This window comes from Neomonachus schauinslandi, chromosome 13, assembly GCF_002201575.2.
Source record: "Neomonachus schauinslandi chromosome 13, ASM220157v2, whole genome shotgun sequence".
NCBI classification, from domain to species: Eukaryota; Metazoa; Chordata; class Mammalia; order Carnivora; family Phocidae; genus Neomonachus; species Neomonachus schauinslandi.
In genome coordinates, this window is record NC_058415.1 from 76,019,537 (window position 1) to 76,035,966 (window position 16,430).

At 50.4% G+C, this 16,430-nt stretch overlaps 1 protein-coding gene across 1 annotated transcript in view; it reads left to right on the forward strand.

The window, feature by feature from the left end:
• The window catches only part of PAPPA (pappalysin 1), a 253,181-nt gene that overhangs the window by 198,027 nt on the left and 38,724 nt on the right, over positions 1-16,430 (forward strand). Inside the window, exons 15-18 of the mRNA XM_044920426.1 lie at positions 1,426-1,594; positions 3,816-3,999; positions 13,340-13,550; positions 14,221-14,392. Of these exons, the coding sequence (XP_044776361.1) occupies positions 1,426-1,594; positions 3,816-3,999; positions 13,340-13,550; positions 14,221-14,392 (736 nt within the window). The remainder of the gene's footprint in view (positions 1-1,425; positions 1,595-3,815; positions 4,000-13,339; positions 13,551-14,220; positions 14,393-16,430) is intronic.

The following is a 16,430-nucleotide window of genomic DNA, read 5'->3' on the forward strand; positions in this document are numbered from 1 at the left end:
GGCGGGCGTCCCCTAGCTCTGTGTGTGCATACCGTGTGGCAGGCATTGGTGTAGACAAGGTCAGGGAGGCAAAGGTTAGAGAAAACTGCCCCCAACACACTTTCACTGTTCCCAATCAACGTCTCAATCTCCTCCAAGTGCTTTAAGTGCTATCGCCCGACACTGCCACCATTTAGGAAACACCGACTGCATGCAAAGTTTCTTTATTGCAACGCAGATTATACCAAGATGAAACAGGCATTATCTCTACCCTCAGGGAAGTTCCAGTCCAGGTGTGGGGCAAGGTTAACAACAAGGACTTTGGAGTCACACGTCTGGGTGGGAACTTAAACAAGTAACTTGATCTCCCTGGTCCCCGATTTTTCCAACTATAAAATGAATAACACTTAGCTCATAGGGGTGTTGTGAGGATGGAGTGAGCTCATGTACATAAGCAATCGGTGAATAGTCACTAATGTTACTGAGTGTCTGTGTAACAGTAACATGAGGGGAGAGATCATCTAGCACAGGGATTTGGGATTTCCATTTCCTTAAGGATTAGCACACATTCCAGCACATGGTGGGTACCCAGGCCCTGTGCTGTCAATGCATGAAGCGTGAGGCCCGTGAGAGAAAGGAAGGCAGGAGGCCTGCCAGGGAGCCCCCCCTGGGGACACAGGGAAGCTTCCTGTAGACATTTACATGGAGCTCAGACTTGAAGAGTGGGTAGAATTCAAATTGGAAGGAAGATTAGAACGGCAGCTATAGCAGCTATAGCAAGAAGCAAGGCGTGATCGCTGTACAACCTTACTAACAATTCATTAATCACTTTATAGTTTATAAAAGACTTCTACCTTCAGCACCTCCATTGAGCTCGGCCCAATTTGAGCGTACTCTGAAGCTCAGGGAGGGGACGTACCTTGCCCAACGCCACACAGCTTCTAGGTACTAGAACATAGACTTGTTTACACTATTAGCTACCCCGTATTGAGTGTTTTTTATGGGCCGGGAATTCTGCTCTGTACCGTTCCTGCCCTCTCCGTTGTGATGCTCACTGCACCCCTCAGAAGTGAGTCCTATCACCAAATATGAAGAGGGTACCGTTCAGCTCGGCGCCTGGCGCATAAGAAACTCAGTGACTACTCGCTGCCATCGTGACCCCTATTTCACAGATGGAAAACCTGAGGTTCGGCAAGGTTTGAAGGTTCACAACACATACAGCTTGCTGCAAGACTCGAACCCCGGTTTATCTGCCTCCACAGACTGCCCTGTGATCAACGCTGCTGCCTCCACAGCTTTCTTCGCCAAAGCCGGCCCCTCTTCCCCTCCTCTGTCTCAGCCTCCTGGAATCCGGGAGAGGGATGCCGTCAGCTTTGCTCTTCCCTCTGGCGTGCAGCGGGCTGTCAGGAAAGCCCCCTCTTACCGTCTTGTTACTTTCCTCCCCAGCTGCGTGCACTTCGCGTGTGAGGCCGCTGACTGCCCAGAACTGGCCGTGGAGAACGCGTCTCTCAACTGCTCCAGCAGTGACCGCTATCACGGCGCCCGGTGCACCGTGAGCTGCCGGACGGGCTACGTGCTCCAGATACAGCGGGACGACGAGCTCATCAAGAGCCAGGTGTGCGCAGGTGCTGGGCTCAGAGCCCCTCTGCGGTCCCCCGGGGTTGGGGGTGGGGAGAGGCTGGCTGACCGGGTGTTGAGCATTTCACAGGGTGCCGCCACCCAGCAAATGCTCAATAAATACGTGTTGATTGAATGCATCAATCCATGAATCTGGAATTTCCAAGACCAGGGTTTCTGTGCACAATAGTGTTCCATACACACAGCACGTATCAGAGTCTTTGTTGGGATTGTAAGTGTGGAAAAGCACCTGCGGAGCACTTGGGAAGGAAACCCTCACAGGCTGAGCTCCGCTACAATGGAAGGGGCTGCTTTAGAAAGAGGTGAGCCCTCTGTCAATGAGGTGTTCACTCATTCGCTGTCATTGTAAAACAGATTGCAAAACATCTGTTCGCCAGGGACCAGATGCTGTAGTAGGTGCTAGAGAAAAAAACAGATGTCACTAAGATAAACCTAGGCCCTCCTCCCAAGGAGGACTGTTGCCGGGAGCGGGCAAGGAGTGAGTCATGACCTCTCAGTGTGATAAATGCCCGTCTAGGCAGGTGCTGGGTGTGGTGAAAGCCCAGGGGGAGTCACCCTGGAAGAAGTGGCTTGAAAACAGAGAACCAGATAGATGGATGGGCACAGGGGTGTGTTGGGGGTGTGGGGAAGAAACAGGTGCTCTGGGCACAGGCAGAAATGGTAGGAGGAGGCCTGTGGCTGAGAAAAGAGCATGCCACAGACAAATTTATTCCTCCCCCCAACTCACCCAAGCAATGAGGCTGGAGGGGCCAGCAAGGTCCACCAGTGCACAGCCCTGTTCGCTTGGCCAGGAAGTTTGAGGTTGATCTTTAGGGCCACAGGGAGCTTTTGAAGACAGTGACGTGGTCAGATCATGGTTGATCAAGGTCCTTCTGGCTGCCCGCTTGGGTGTGGCTTGGCGTCTGGCTGTGCGACCCATCCCGGGGAGAGCCCTCATGGGTCATCGGAGTTGCTCACGGAGGAGGGCAGTGTCTGGCGCGAGGGCCATGGCAGTGGGTGGATTTGAGATGAGGCAGAGTGTTGCTTCAGCCAGATGCTGCTGTGGGGTCTCAGGGTGGGGGTGTGGGGAGTGGGGCGATGAAGCCCGCAGATCTGAGGTTCCAGAGCTCAGTCACTAGATGCAGCCTTTCCCGGGACCCTGCTGCCAGGCTTGCCCTTCCTGCTGCAGACACACGGGGACACTCCTTGCAGCTGGGGAGGCCGCGGTACAGAGCTTCTGGGCTGGAACAGAGTCCCGCTGGAGGGAGCTCCGGGGCCCTCAATTGCTTGTCTTAGACACCTACTTCCTTGTGTTTAACATGGCAGGTCTGAACTCCTGCGGAAACAATTAGGCTGTTTTGGCAGGGAGGGACCTCTGCTCCCTTTGATGTGTGCTCAAGAGGGGAAAAATGTCCTTTGCTTTTAAAATTCCAGATCAACATTTGGCATCCCCAATCCCCTGGGATCTGGCGGCTTCCTCCTTGAATAGCAGCCTGTGGGCTGCCCACGGCGGTCCCTCCCTTGGCTCTGAAGCTCAGCCTCACCCCTCCACCCACGCACCCCTGCCATCTTCTGGTTTGGTTCAAAGCCCTGTCGACCCTTTTCGCTTTTCCCAGGCTTGTTCTGTCCTCATGTCTACCTCTCTCAACTATCTCAGGGCAGGGAGGGGCTCTTAGAGCCATTCTGGGGTTCAGTGCCAATGCAAGAGCTCAAGGAAGGAAAGGGACTTGCCCAAGGTCTCATAGCACAGAGAACAAACATCCGGGCCTCCCGTATCCCAGGGCAATGCCCACTCGGTGCCAAATGCTGCAAAGGGTACCTGTTACCTCTTGCAGAGCCAAGAAAAGATATGACGATCGAGAGCCAGTGAACCACCTTGTGCATTTTTCACAGGCTAGTTCATGAAAGAAGTCATCAGGCCCCAGGAGGTCTGAGCCTCGAGATTCTCATCAGCCAGCACCATGGGAATACTGATCTGGGAGGCTCTGCAGGGAGCAGTTAGGAGTGCGGCCATGTCACTTGGAGCTAATCAGTGTCCCTGAGCCTCAGTGTCTGCATCTGAAGAATAGGAACTGAGATACCTAATTCATTAAAAGCCAGTTACAGTTCAACGTGGATCTCCTGGGGCCAGGATGAGACTAGTGGGGCCAGGGTGAGGGGAGAGGTGTTCCCCACATTTGGTGTTCAGTGTGCTTATTGTCTCCACCTCTGCCTTCCAGGTGGGACCCAGCGTCACGGTGACCTGCAGCGAGGGCAAGTGGAACAAGCAGGTGGCTTGCGAGCCAGTGGACTGCGGCGTCCCAGACCAGCATCACGTCTATGCCGCGTCCTTCTCCTGCCTTAAAGGCACCACCTTTGGCAGCAAATGCTCCTTCCAGTGCCATCACCCCGCGCAGCTGAAAGGTATGGAGGAGGGCCCTTGGGCTGGGTTTGCCCTGCTTGCTCTGTGGGAAACCCGGAGGGTGCTTCCAGGCCCTCCCCTGTGTCTCAAACACCCAGGGTCGGGCGGGCTTTTATCTGCTCTTCTGATTTCCCTCGACCAATGGAGGGAATTTATGTGCACTGCCTTGTTGTGCAGCCAAGGAGAAAGTAGAGTGTGGATAATAAGATGGTGACATCTCCTCCAGGGTCCTTGCAAGTCTTACAGAAGAGAGAAGGGAAGGAATGGAGCGGGGGAGGGAGGGAGGAAGGGAAAGATGAAAAGAAAGTAACATTTGGAACCGGCTAGGATGAGGACCCAGTAAGCCCAAGAGATACATTTTAGGATTATTGCTCTGTTCCCAGTGGAGGACATGGAGCCTCAGAGACGTTAAAGAGCTTGCCCAAGGCCACACTCTCCAGGGTGGGATCCATGTAGGGGCCCAGGTGTGTCTTTCACCAAAACCACTGCTCCTCTTTAGGAGGGATCCACTGGGAGGGGAGCAGCTGTGGGTAGGAACTCTTGATGGGGATCTCTTGGGCAAGGCCCCGGAGTGTTGGGTGAGTGAGGCAGAGTCAGGCTGGCCTGGCTGACTGAGGATGTCAGGACCAGAAGGGTTCTCAGAGCTCGGGTCAAATAATTGATTATTTGGAAACATGGTAAAACCGAGGTCCAGTGAGAGGGAAGAAGGAACTTGAAGAAAATCACAGAGCAAGTTAGTGGTATTTCTAAAGGAACACTCTTGGCTTCCAGTCAGAATACTGAGGGTTTGACATGATGTGACATGATCTCCAAGTTATGATGGCTCAACTTGCAATTTTTTGATGGTGTAAAAAGCGGCATGTTTTCAGTAGAAACCATACTCTGAATTCTGAATTTTGACCTTCTCCTGGGCTGCTGATATGTGGTCCAACACAGCATCGGGGTGCTGGGCAGTGGCACCTCGCAGCTGATACCCAACAACCATTCTATCTGCCACTTTCAGTAGAGCAGTCAATAAATTACATAAGGTATTCAGCTCTTGATTATAACATAGGCTTTGCATGAGACAATTTTGCCCCACTTTGTAGGCTACTGTAAGTGTTCTGAGCACGTTTAAGGTAGACTGGGCTAAGCCAGGATGTTCAGTGGGTTAGAAATACAAATGCATTTTTGACTTGCAATATTTTCAACTTATGATGAGTTTATTGGGATGTCACCCCATCATATGTTGAGGAAGATCTGTATACCCTTTCTCAGAGGTGCCAGGACTTTCTCCTTTTCTTGTTTTATCAGAGGGAACATGGTCCCTTTATCAGATACCCAAAATGATATCTCACTCAAGCATGGGTCCTACCTCAGATGTGTCCGACCATCAAGCAAAGGTCCCGCCATCATTCTACTGAGTAGGAATAATGGATTCCCATGGGGTGTGGGGGGGGTAGGGGGCAGGTCTATGAATTCCCTTGAACTTAGATGTAATATTATGTATTCCTGAGTTTCAGGCATTTTGATAATTGGAGAGGGTCAATAGTTTCCCCAAATTTTCAGGGGGATGCAGAACTCCCAATGATTACTGGACATGAGTTCCTGAAGGGCAGTGGCGATGTGTAATCCATTTTCCCATCGCTGTCAGCAAGCCCGGAACCTGCCCTTAATAAGACTTAATAAGGTGTTTTGACTGGATGGCTGGATAAATTGATAAAAGTAATACCACAGGAAATGTTTCTTTTAAGAAGTGAATGAAAGACCAAGTAATCTCCCTATACTACTCCAAAAGAAAAACAGGAAGCACTCATGGGATTCAGCCTTTAGGTCCTCTCATTTTTAACCCAATGTGATTTGAATACAGAAACTATAGACACTTCAGGTGAGATACTCTAAAGACGTAGGCTGGAGAGAGGTGAAGAGATAGTGGGAATTGTAAGCCCTCCACATTTCTGAGTCCTTCCCGTGGCCCAGATGTGGGGCATGTTCATGACTCCAGACCAAGAAATCACACTTCTCCTCTCAAACAGAGACCTTTGGGAAGGAGTGGTGTGTAAATTAGCATTGATTATTAGAGCCCTCACTGTGGCTTAAAATGATCCTTTTTTTAAAAAAAGATTTATTTATTTATTTATTTTGGGGAGAGAGAGAGAGAGCGAGAGAGAGCGTGCGAGCGCGCATGCATGTGCTCACACGCTGGGGGTAAGGGGCAGAGGGAGAGGAAGAGAGAAAATCTCAAGCAGACTCCGCACTGAGTGTGGAGCCTGACATAGGGCTTGAACTCACAACCCTGAGACCATGACCTGAGCCGAAATCAAGAGTCAGATGCTTAACTGACTGAGCCACCCGGGCACCCCTGCTAATAATGATTCTCAGTCGAAGTGATTCAGACTCTTTTGCTTCTCTGCTGACTATGGTGGAAAGGGGGGTGACCCCGCTGTGGGGGCGAGGCCCCAGAGGGACCATCATTTTGATCGTTGTTGATCCCAACTTTGTTCTTCCCTTGAGAATACGGAGAAGCCTCTCTCCAGTGGCCACACTGACCCACTAGGACCCACTGGCATTTCATGCACCTTGGTTGTCAGCATCATCTGGTGCTCAATCCCAGATCTGATGCTTCTCCTTGGGTCTGCAGGCAGCAAGGACTGTGTGAAGGCCCCACTACCTCTTTCTTGAACTTGAAAATGCCCCCCCCTTCTCAAGCGAGGGGATAAAGAGGTGAACAACACAACTTTTTTCCTCCATTTTTTGTTTGCTTCCCTTTCCTCCCTTCATTTTGCTTTTCCTAGTAGCTTAAATGAAGCAAAAAGAGCACTGTCTTTAGAATCAGAGAGACTAGGATTCCACTCCTGGCTTTGCCCCAGCTGTTGATCTTAGGAGAGCTATTTCATGGCTCTGAGCTTCAGTACTCTCATCTGTAAAATGGGTTGGAGGAGGGCTCACATTGAAGGGTCAGGTTGAGGCCTGAAAGAGAAGGTATGTGTAAGATTCCAGAGCCAGAGAAAGTGCTTAGCGAATACTGACCTTCCCCAAGGGGCGCCCCTTGTGAGAACCTTGTGCCGTGGCCTCTCTCCCAGCCCTGACCTCTGTCTCATGGAGGCCTTAGTCTTGGGGGCTGTGGAGACATGCTCCCTCATCCACGCTCTGTCCAGGACCCAGAGGTTAAGTGTTGGCAGCCAAGCAGTTACATGTAGCCCCCTGGCAACTGGTATAACGTGGGTAACCCCCCAAACCCACTCCCTCTTCTATTCCCAGTGAGTTTTTCTTGAATATCCCCACTTTCACTTAAATTCTGAGCCCTCTTCAAGATGTATGCAAAATATCCTGCAAACTCACAGCCTTAGAGTCCCTTCTGCCAAAGCACTTTACCAAGTGAGCCCTACCAGCACAGACAGAAGCTACAGAAACGGAGGGAAAATACATTCTCAAGTTCAACAACAACAACAAAACTTCAAAGTCATAAATGTTTAATTAAAGGGCTGAACATGCCACATTACTTATATCACCTCGTCAACCTCAACTCAGCTGTGTTGGGTGCACTTGGTATTGAGTGTGGAGGGGGGCTTCTAAAAAGCAAGTGTGCCTTGGAACGCCAGGCTGGCTTAGTTGGAAGAGCATGGGGCTCTCGGTCTCGGGGTTGTGAGTGGGAGCAGAGATTACTTAAATAGGTAATCTTAAAAAAAAATACAGTAAGCACACCTTCCTCTTACAAAGATCTTTTTAAAAGACCTATTGTGTGCTTCTGGCTTTTGCTGGCTTTTCTGTTTTGCTTCTTTAATCTCAGATTGAAAACTCAGCCTATCCACTTGTTTCCAGAGGATACCCAATACCATTGAGCACTTCCTGATTTCTCAGACTTTTCCAAAGACAGGGATGTGAGCTGGGGGACACCCAGCACCTCTCCCTGCAGAACCCTGTTACGACTTCCCTCACGGTAGAAATTGCACATTCTCTCTTCTGTCTCAGGAGGAGACCCTTCTTTCTCTCAGAAGCAGGTGGCCGGGCCCTGGAGGGCCCCAAGGGTCTCATCAGGGCATCTTCTCCACAAAAACAGGGTCATCCCCCCACTCCAACAGAAATTCTCATACAGCTCCTAAGAGAACGCTGCTTTCTCCCTCTGTTACCTTAGTGTTTGGGATGGTGAGGGTCCAGGACGTCACTGAGTCCAAACCACTGCTGAGTGCTGATGGGAGACCACTACTCAGATTCTGCCTGGGGACTTGAGGCTCACAGTAGAGAAGGGACTTGTCCATTATGAGACCACTTTTTGATGTGACCAAGGCTAAGATGTCATCTGTTAAATAATTCTTCCCATCTCTCTCACTCCTGCTCCACACTGAGCAGTTGCCCAAGTTTCGAGAGTCAAATCTGCTTTTACTTGCTATCTCAGAAGCCCTTTAACCTTTCCCAAAGTCTGTCCCTCAACCCAGAACCCCATCAAAGTCTGGAACGTCAGAGCTGGGAGGAGCCCAGGGGTCATCAAGGTGAATCATTTGATTTCACGATGGGGAAACCGAGGCCCAAGAGAGGAAGTCATTTACACAAGGACACATAGGAGTTATCATTAGCACTGGGGCAGGGTCCTGACCCTAGAAATGGTACCCCCTTGCTAGGCATGCCATTCCCACCAATCTGGTGAAATCATCTAACTTATGTCTGCCATTGGCATTCGCAAGCCTCTTCTTCATGGCAGGTGTCCAGCGTTGCAGGCTCCTTTCTCTCTCTTCTTGGGAAAGTTTCCATCACTTATTCCTGACTGTGACTGCATCTGACAACAGCCTCTTTCCTTTGAGTCTAACATGTTGGGAAGGTTTCCATCACTTATTCCTGACTGTGACTGCATCTGACAACAGCCTCTTTCCTTTGAGCCTAACATGTGGAATGACAAATGGGGCCCCTTGGTAAAGAAATTTAGAAGTGACGGGCACCATTCTGGACAGTGGGCGGGGGGAGGTTCTGAAATATTATTATATGACCAGTTTTTGATTTCGAGATACTCCACTCATCCAAATTCTCCTGATTCCGTGAGATGTTCTTTGGCTGTGCTCATGGATAAAGGCTCTGTCGTGGGATCAAGAGAGCACTTAGGAGTCAGGCAGACCTGGAGGGAGCCCCAACTCTAGATTGAGGGAACTCATCTTCCCTCCTTGGGGACTCAGTTTTCTCACCTACAAAATGGGGTTAATGACAAATTGGGTTATTAGGAGCGTCAAGCAGATGGCCCTGGTACGTCCTGCCTCATGGGCTGAATTATAAACGGCTCTTAGTAGCCTTCCTTTCAGACATTTAGGGGGAGAACTAGACAAATAAACGATCAAGATATAACCTGATTCACCCTGGCTAGAGCTGGAAGAATCCAATTTGACCGACCAAACGACATATTTTCTGGGACTGCCAAGCCCAGCTCGGATTTTCTCTTTGACTCCTTGGAGTCCAGGAGCCTAGCAATGTGCCTTCCGGACTAAAATTGGCAGAGGCTTGCATGCTTCTCTTTAATGGGTCCATCTCTTCTGCCTTGGTTTTTCCCTCTGACTTGCTACAGCCCGAGTGCTGGCTGAAGTTCCCGTTGGCTATCGTTGGGAAAACAACCATCCTGAAATCCTTGATGTCCTCCTTTCCTGCCTCACCTGGCCCCAGACCTTGTACACAGAGACCTCTTTACACATCCTGTCTTTCTTCCTCTTCCTCTTCTGTAACTTCTGTTAAGGTCTATTTCTCATCAAGAGCAATGAAACTGAATCTCTTCCCAGTTCCAGCAGCACTAGCCTTTGGCTGATGCAGCCTCCCGAGGGCTTGCATGTCCACTTCCAGTCCCTCTAGCTGCATCTGTGTTTTCTCAAAACAATACAGTGGCCAATATTCTTTCACATCCTAAAAGGTTAGAGCTGCAAGAACTCAAAGACAGCTTTGGCTTAGGGCCAGAGAGGTTAGGTGACTTGTTCAAGGTCACATGTAGATTCATAATAGCTCATGCATTTAACAAATGGTATTAAAGGCCCACTGTGTGCTTGGCACTAGGCTAGGTTCTGGCACTAAAAGAATGAAAAAGGTCCATTCCCTGGCCTTAGGATGCAGGCACCATGTAAGAGGTATTAAGAAAACCAGACGTTAGGGCTCCTGGCATTTCTCTCCTTGTAGTCTTAAAGGCACTCTGGAGGAGATTTGGTCTTCTGGGTAATCTTTTGAATGAAATAATAAAAAATAATAAAAATAGACACATCTTTTTGACAGCACATTTACAATTATTTTAATGCTCGTTAAAGACTGGAATTTCTTGAGGCACATTCTTAGACAGGCTGAGCACGATTTATTTTCCTGACTTTAAAAGATGAACGGATGGAAGTTCAGGGTCACATAACCTTTTGGAACCCTGTCTGTGACATCACTGTTACCCCCAACCAGAAGCCCCGGGCTCAGAAATGCCTGCGCCTATTGTCCTGAGTCATGCTCCCCGAGGAAACACAGGTAGGGAATGAGATAGGGAGGCTTGGACGTGACAGAAGCATCCAGAATCTCTTTGAGAGCCAGGTTCTGCTGTGGGCAACCAGAACTCAGTCCTTTTGGGGAGCTATGGGAGACAGGGTAGAATCTTCTTCAGAACTAATGCCACTTCCAGCAGCACTGAAGCCCCAGCCCTGGGAGCTGGCCCTGTGGGACCGCAGCAAAAGGCCTCTGGCATAGGGTTGCAGGTATGGGGACCATCCTTCGGGGTGCTGAGGTCAAGGCCAAGGGGATGAGGGCAGGACACGGATAGCGCGTGTCATACCCTGCTTTCTTCAAAGCCACATGGTGGGTATAGAGTAGTGGCTGTAGCTGGGTCATGGAAATACTGATTCTGTGCAGTTCAGCATCTGCATCTCTTGGATTTTGTTTGTTGGCGGGGAGGGGGCATGTCCATGGTCCTGAACCACCAGTTGAGGCTTTAGCGTGGTTCTTCCTTTGACCGTGGTACACAGCTAACTCCTATTTACCCTCTCTCAGAATTTAACATTTCTGGTTTGCGTTTCCTCTCTTGATGAACATTTTGCAATTTTTATGTTCTCTTGCCACCAAAGGACCATGACTTGCCCTCCACGACGTATAATTTGCATAGCTGATAGGGTGTGCTTTTAGGAGTCCTAACACTTTTTTCCACCGGTATTTTATCCTTCTTGGGGAATTCAGAGAGGTGTGTGCCCTGTATCTTTTATAACTTCTCTTCCCCTCTCCCCTCCTAAGTTTCTCCTATAGCTTTAGATATGCTCGTACACCCCAAAACACTGCCCCAATCACAAAAGCAATGCAAAAAGTAGTTTGTAGTCTCTGGTGTTCTAGAAGCCTCTCTGCTTCTATGGAACCCAAATGAATCATCCTCCACTTGATGTAGAAATCTCTGCAGTTTGCAGCATCACTGTTTATAAGCACACAATCCTCTGTGGGGTTCACAGACACTAGGTTGGCTTGTGCTCACCAGATGGATCGCACTGACGCAGGAGGAGAAAGAAGACAGTGAGTGGGGTCGGGGGGAGCAAGGAGCCTACAGAAAAGGGCACAGCACTCCCTGCTTCATCTTCGACCTGCTCTATTTGTCTCTAGAGTACCTGCTGCCTTCCAGCACACCAAACGGCGTATTTCTTCATGCTGTTTCTTGGGCTCCTCCCTATCACGCTAGAATCGAAGCTCCAAGAGGGCAGGGTTTGAGGGGTTTTTGTTTGTTTGTTTTGTTCACTGCTGTGTCCCAACATACAGAGTAACTGGCACATAGTCGGCATGTCCGGATGCTTGTTGGATGAATGAAGGGCTCTGTGCCCTCACATGGCCCTCCTCAGATCAGCCAGTGAAGGCAAGGTTAGGAGGGAGGGAGGGAGGGAGGGAGGCAAGAAGGGAGGGACGGGGGAAGAAGCAAATAAGGACCCTGACAGCATTTCCCTGGACACTTTTCAGAAATGTTTCCTTTTGTCTTCTCATCGCCATGAGAGACAGGCGCAATCGTTCTCTTTCTGTAGACCGGAGAGCTGGGGTTTGCCTCTCTCGTTTAGCTCCCTGAGAACAGACGAAAAGGCTCTACTGAGCATAGGTAGCCAGGTTCCCATAGAAAACAACTCCTCCGTTGTTAGACAACACTGATTCTAAGCTTCAGTTTGCCTTTTACTAACTACGAGGACTTGGTCAGGTCACTTCTCTCTCTGAGTCTCTACTCCCAAACATGCGTCGTCCCGCTACGAGCCCGCTGTGAGACTAACTCAGACAACGTCCCACGGCACTCAGGACGCAGTGCATGTCAGCTCCGCCCCTACCCCTTCGCCCCTCCACCCCTCCACCCTTCCCGTCCCGCAGCCTCCCACGGGCGTCCAGCCCTGCTTGTCAACACCGTTCGGTAATAACCGCGGAGAGGAGCGTTCGGTTGAGAAACGCGGGCTTCGGGTCCATCTCTAATTGTCTTGGGGAGGTTTGGGGCAGGCTGTGCGGCGATAATATATGAGCTGGCAGTGAAAAGCCCGACGCCTCGTGGTTTACTTCTTTGCGCCGTAGCCTCCCGGTGGCAATCCGCACACCTGTTGGAGCTGGCATGGGCTTCAGGGGAGCGCTGCTCTGGCGAAGCTTCACTGAATGCTGGGGCCTGCAGAAAAATATCAGACCTCCGGATACCATAGTGCCATCACTTCCAGGCCCAAGGGGGGCTAAGAGATGTACAGGGGCGCAGGGCCCAGAGAGGAGCAGCCAGCAGCTCGAGGTCGCCCGGCACACTGCTACGAGAGCTCAGAGTCGATTCTGATGGGAGCCTGCTTTGTCAGTTATTAGAAGGCATATGTACTTTCCCCTGTCAGCTCGGATGCCCACCGGGCAGCAAGGAGGATGGATGGAAGGAGCAGGAAGGTCTCTTTCCTTTTTTTTTTTTTAAAGATTTTATTTATTTATTTGACAGAAACACAGTGAGAGAGGGAACACAAGCAGGGGGAGTGGGAGAGGGAGAAGCAGGCTTCCCACCGAGCAGGGAGCCCGATGTGGGGCTTGAACCCAGGACCCTGGGATCATGACCTGAGCCGAAGGCAGACGCTTAACAACTGAGTCACCCAGGCACCCCATGGAAGGTCTCTTCCTACGCAGTAGAAGAGGTTCCGAATCGGGAGTTGGGATCCTTGAATTTTAATTTACTGTCAGTGTGGGGTGAGTTAGTCCCCGCGCTGGATCTACTCTTTGTCACAGCGCCCTCCATCTCCCAGAGGCCCTCAGTTGGAAACAGAAGGGGCTGGAATTCCAAGAGGAGGACCCTCTGGCTTTTCAAGCTTAATGAAGCCCAGGCAGCCCATAAGTTAGCTTGGGTGTCAGAGACCCCCCTCACCCTGTCTGCTAACCTTGTCCGCCTGTGTCCTCCAGGCAACAACAGCCTCCTGACCTGTATGGAGGACGGCCTGTGGTCCTTCCCAGAGGCCCTGTGTGAGCTCATGTGCCTAGCTCCACCCCCAGTGCCCAACGCAGACCTCCAGACAGCCCGGTGCCGAGAGAACAAGCACAAGGTGGGCTCTTTCTGCAAGTACAAGTGCAAACCTGGATATCACGTGCCTGGCTCCTCTCGGAAGTCAAAGAAGTAAGTAGGGCTGGAAACACACTCTCACAGGTTCTGGGGGCGAGGAGAACCAGGTCTGGATGTCTGATTATAAGGAAGCACTCATTTTTTTTTTTTTTTTTTTGCTGGAGGCAATACCCACTGTTCATCATATGCTGCCCTGTGAGAATCTACAGGGACATTGTTAGTAACTGCCTCCTGGCTGTGTGACCTCAGGCAAGCGACTTCACTTCTCTGGGCCTCAACTTTTCAATAATAAGATGGAGATGATAATACCAGTTACTGCATTATATTATTGTAAAGAATAAATGAGGATGTGTCTAGAAAGTGTTTGCAAAGTGCCTGGCACATAGTAATTATTCAATAAATGGTAGGAATGAATATCATCATTGTACTAGCACCCATCAGAACACTCTAGAAGGAAGGAAGAGGACAAGAGTTGGCAGGACTTGAGTTTATTTCAGTCCACATGGAACTGAGAGAATGTCTGAAACTCTTGCTTGACCCAAGTCAATGAATTTTCTTTAATCCCTACACGTGCCCCTTACCAACTAATAGGGCAGGTCAGGGATCTGGAGTGGGAAAGGGAAATGAGAGGTCAGCTGGCTCCAGAGAAACTTGGGTGTTGGATAGGGCATGCATCCAGCCATCTGATCCTTGAGACATCTCTTCTTTTATCTCTTCTTTGAAGACGGGCCTTCAAGACTCAGTGTACCCAAGATGGTAGCTGGCAGGAGGGCGCTTGTGTTCCTGTGACCTGTGACCCACCTCCGCCAAAATTCCACGGGCTCTACCAGTGCACGAATGGCTTCCAGTTCAACAGCGAGTGTAGAATCAAGTGTGAAGACAGCGATGCTGCCCAGGTAAGACTCTTTGAACTTGAAGGTTGGTGCTCTGGGCCCCATCCTAATCTGCTTACCGAAGACCCATCTGTATCTGAAGAACAGCATCCTTCCGGATCCTCTGCAGATACGGCAGTGTTGCCAATGCAGAAGCTAAGAAACTGGGTTCTGATTATCTTCTTTGGGAATCTCCCTAAGCCTTGTTTTCCTCCCTAAACACCCTATTTTGGCTCAGAGATTCTTAGCTTTGCAAAATGGTTAGTGTTAGAGCCCTCATGAAGGAAAGCATATATGGAATCCCATGGTGTAAAAACAATCACAGTTGAGTTACTGTGATAGGAATGACCAGGGTGGTTTTGCCAACTTTCCACCACCATCACCTGTGGTTGTCCCTGGAGTATTTAAAAACGCAATGCCGCCATGTCCTCAAGACATCAGTTGGCTCTGGCAGCATGAAGAGAAGGGGAACCGCATTCCGATGAGAAGTATACAGTCCGGAGAACACTAGGGAAGAAAGGGAGACCAGGAGGAGATAGCAGGGTTGGGATCTTATCTCCATCCCCCTGTAACCGAGAGGAAGTCTGGTACTGGAGCCGTTCCTGCTGATGGAGTCTATGACTAAAGTTTCTCTTACTCCTTCTAAGACAGGTAGGGAATCTAGAACAGACAAGGGAAATGGCAAATCCACCACGGTTCCACCACGATAAACCAGCCATTTTGGGTTGATAGCCCGAGCCCTATATTTCAAGGGTGTGCAAGGACCTTCTGCCAGGTAGGGCTGGGGTTTAGCTGTCTGGGACCCAGGGCTGGCTTCACCTGCAGCCGGTCCTCATCCATTTTTATTAGTGCCCCGCCAGTGCCAGGCCCTGGCAAACCACCATCCTCAATGCCCCCTCACCTGCTCCTCACATGAAAGAGCTCCTCTCTCCTTTTCCAGCTACCTCGCTCCTCATCTTCCTCCCCAGGCCAGCCTGGGCACCCATTCCTCCAGGAACCCCCTTTTTTATTGAAGGATGGTTGACACACGATTTGTTGCAGGTGTACAACACAGCTGTGCTCGCCGTATATGTCGCTGCCATCGGTCACCATGCAGGGCTGTCACACTACCGTGGACTATCTTCCCTGTGCTGGAAGCCCATACCTCCCACTCCCACTCCCCTGCACCTGTGTTGCCCATCCCCCCACCCCTCCCCTCTGGCAACCATCAGTTTCAGGAACTCTTTCTTGAGGTCCCTTCTATGGTTGGGCTCAGTGCCCCTGCTTGGGCTCCCCCCACCCCAGCACTGGCCACACTGCCTGTAACTCATTTCGGGTGCCCCTTCCCCAGGCTGTGAAGTGCTTTACCACCTCTTTCATCTGCCCTGAGTTTTCAGTACTTGGGACAGTGCCAGACACCTAGTAGGTGCTCATGGAATGTCAAGCCATGAGAGCCTCAGTGAACGTCCAGAAAAATCTCATTTTCTAAATGAGAAAAATTCACACTCAGAGCAGTCACTCAACCACCCAAGGTGACGCAGCTGGTGTCGCCTGAGTCAGAATCCAGAGCCCCCCAACTGTGGACAGACTGAATCCAATAGGCACCCCCTGAAAATCCTTTGTCGTGTATACTCTTAGATGTCTGCGTACCCAGGTCATTCCCATCCTTGCCTGCCAGGGAAGCAGAAGCCAGGGCCGGGACAAGCAAAGGCCAGAGATTACCACGGCCTCACGCAGGCTGATCAACTTCCCTCTACCTCCCTTACATAAAACTGTTGCTAACAGTTACCCAAACTGCTGAGCCAAATACTATTCTGGCCGCGGTCATGTTATCAAACTGAAACCCAGTCTGCCTGGGGCCTGCCAAGTACCTTTCATGGCCAGTTTGTATTTAAAAGAGAGGAAAATGTAAATTTATCAGACGACTCAAGCAGTTCTGTTTGGCAACTGGCGAAGAGGCTAGACGCAAAGGAGTGGGGTATTGCTCGTCGGCTCAAAGAATGAGGGGACGCGTGCCAAATGGGCTCCTAATACAATTGACGTTTCTAGTTTGTACCGAAAATGAATTTCCTCTACCCTCAGA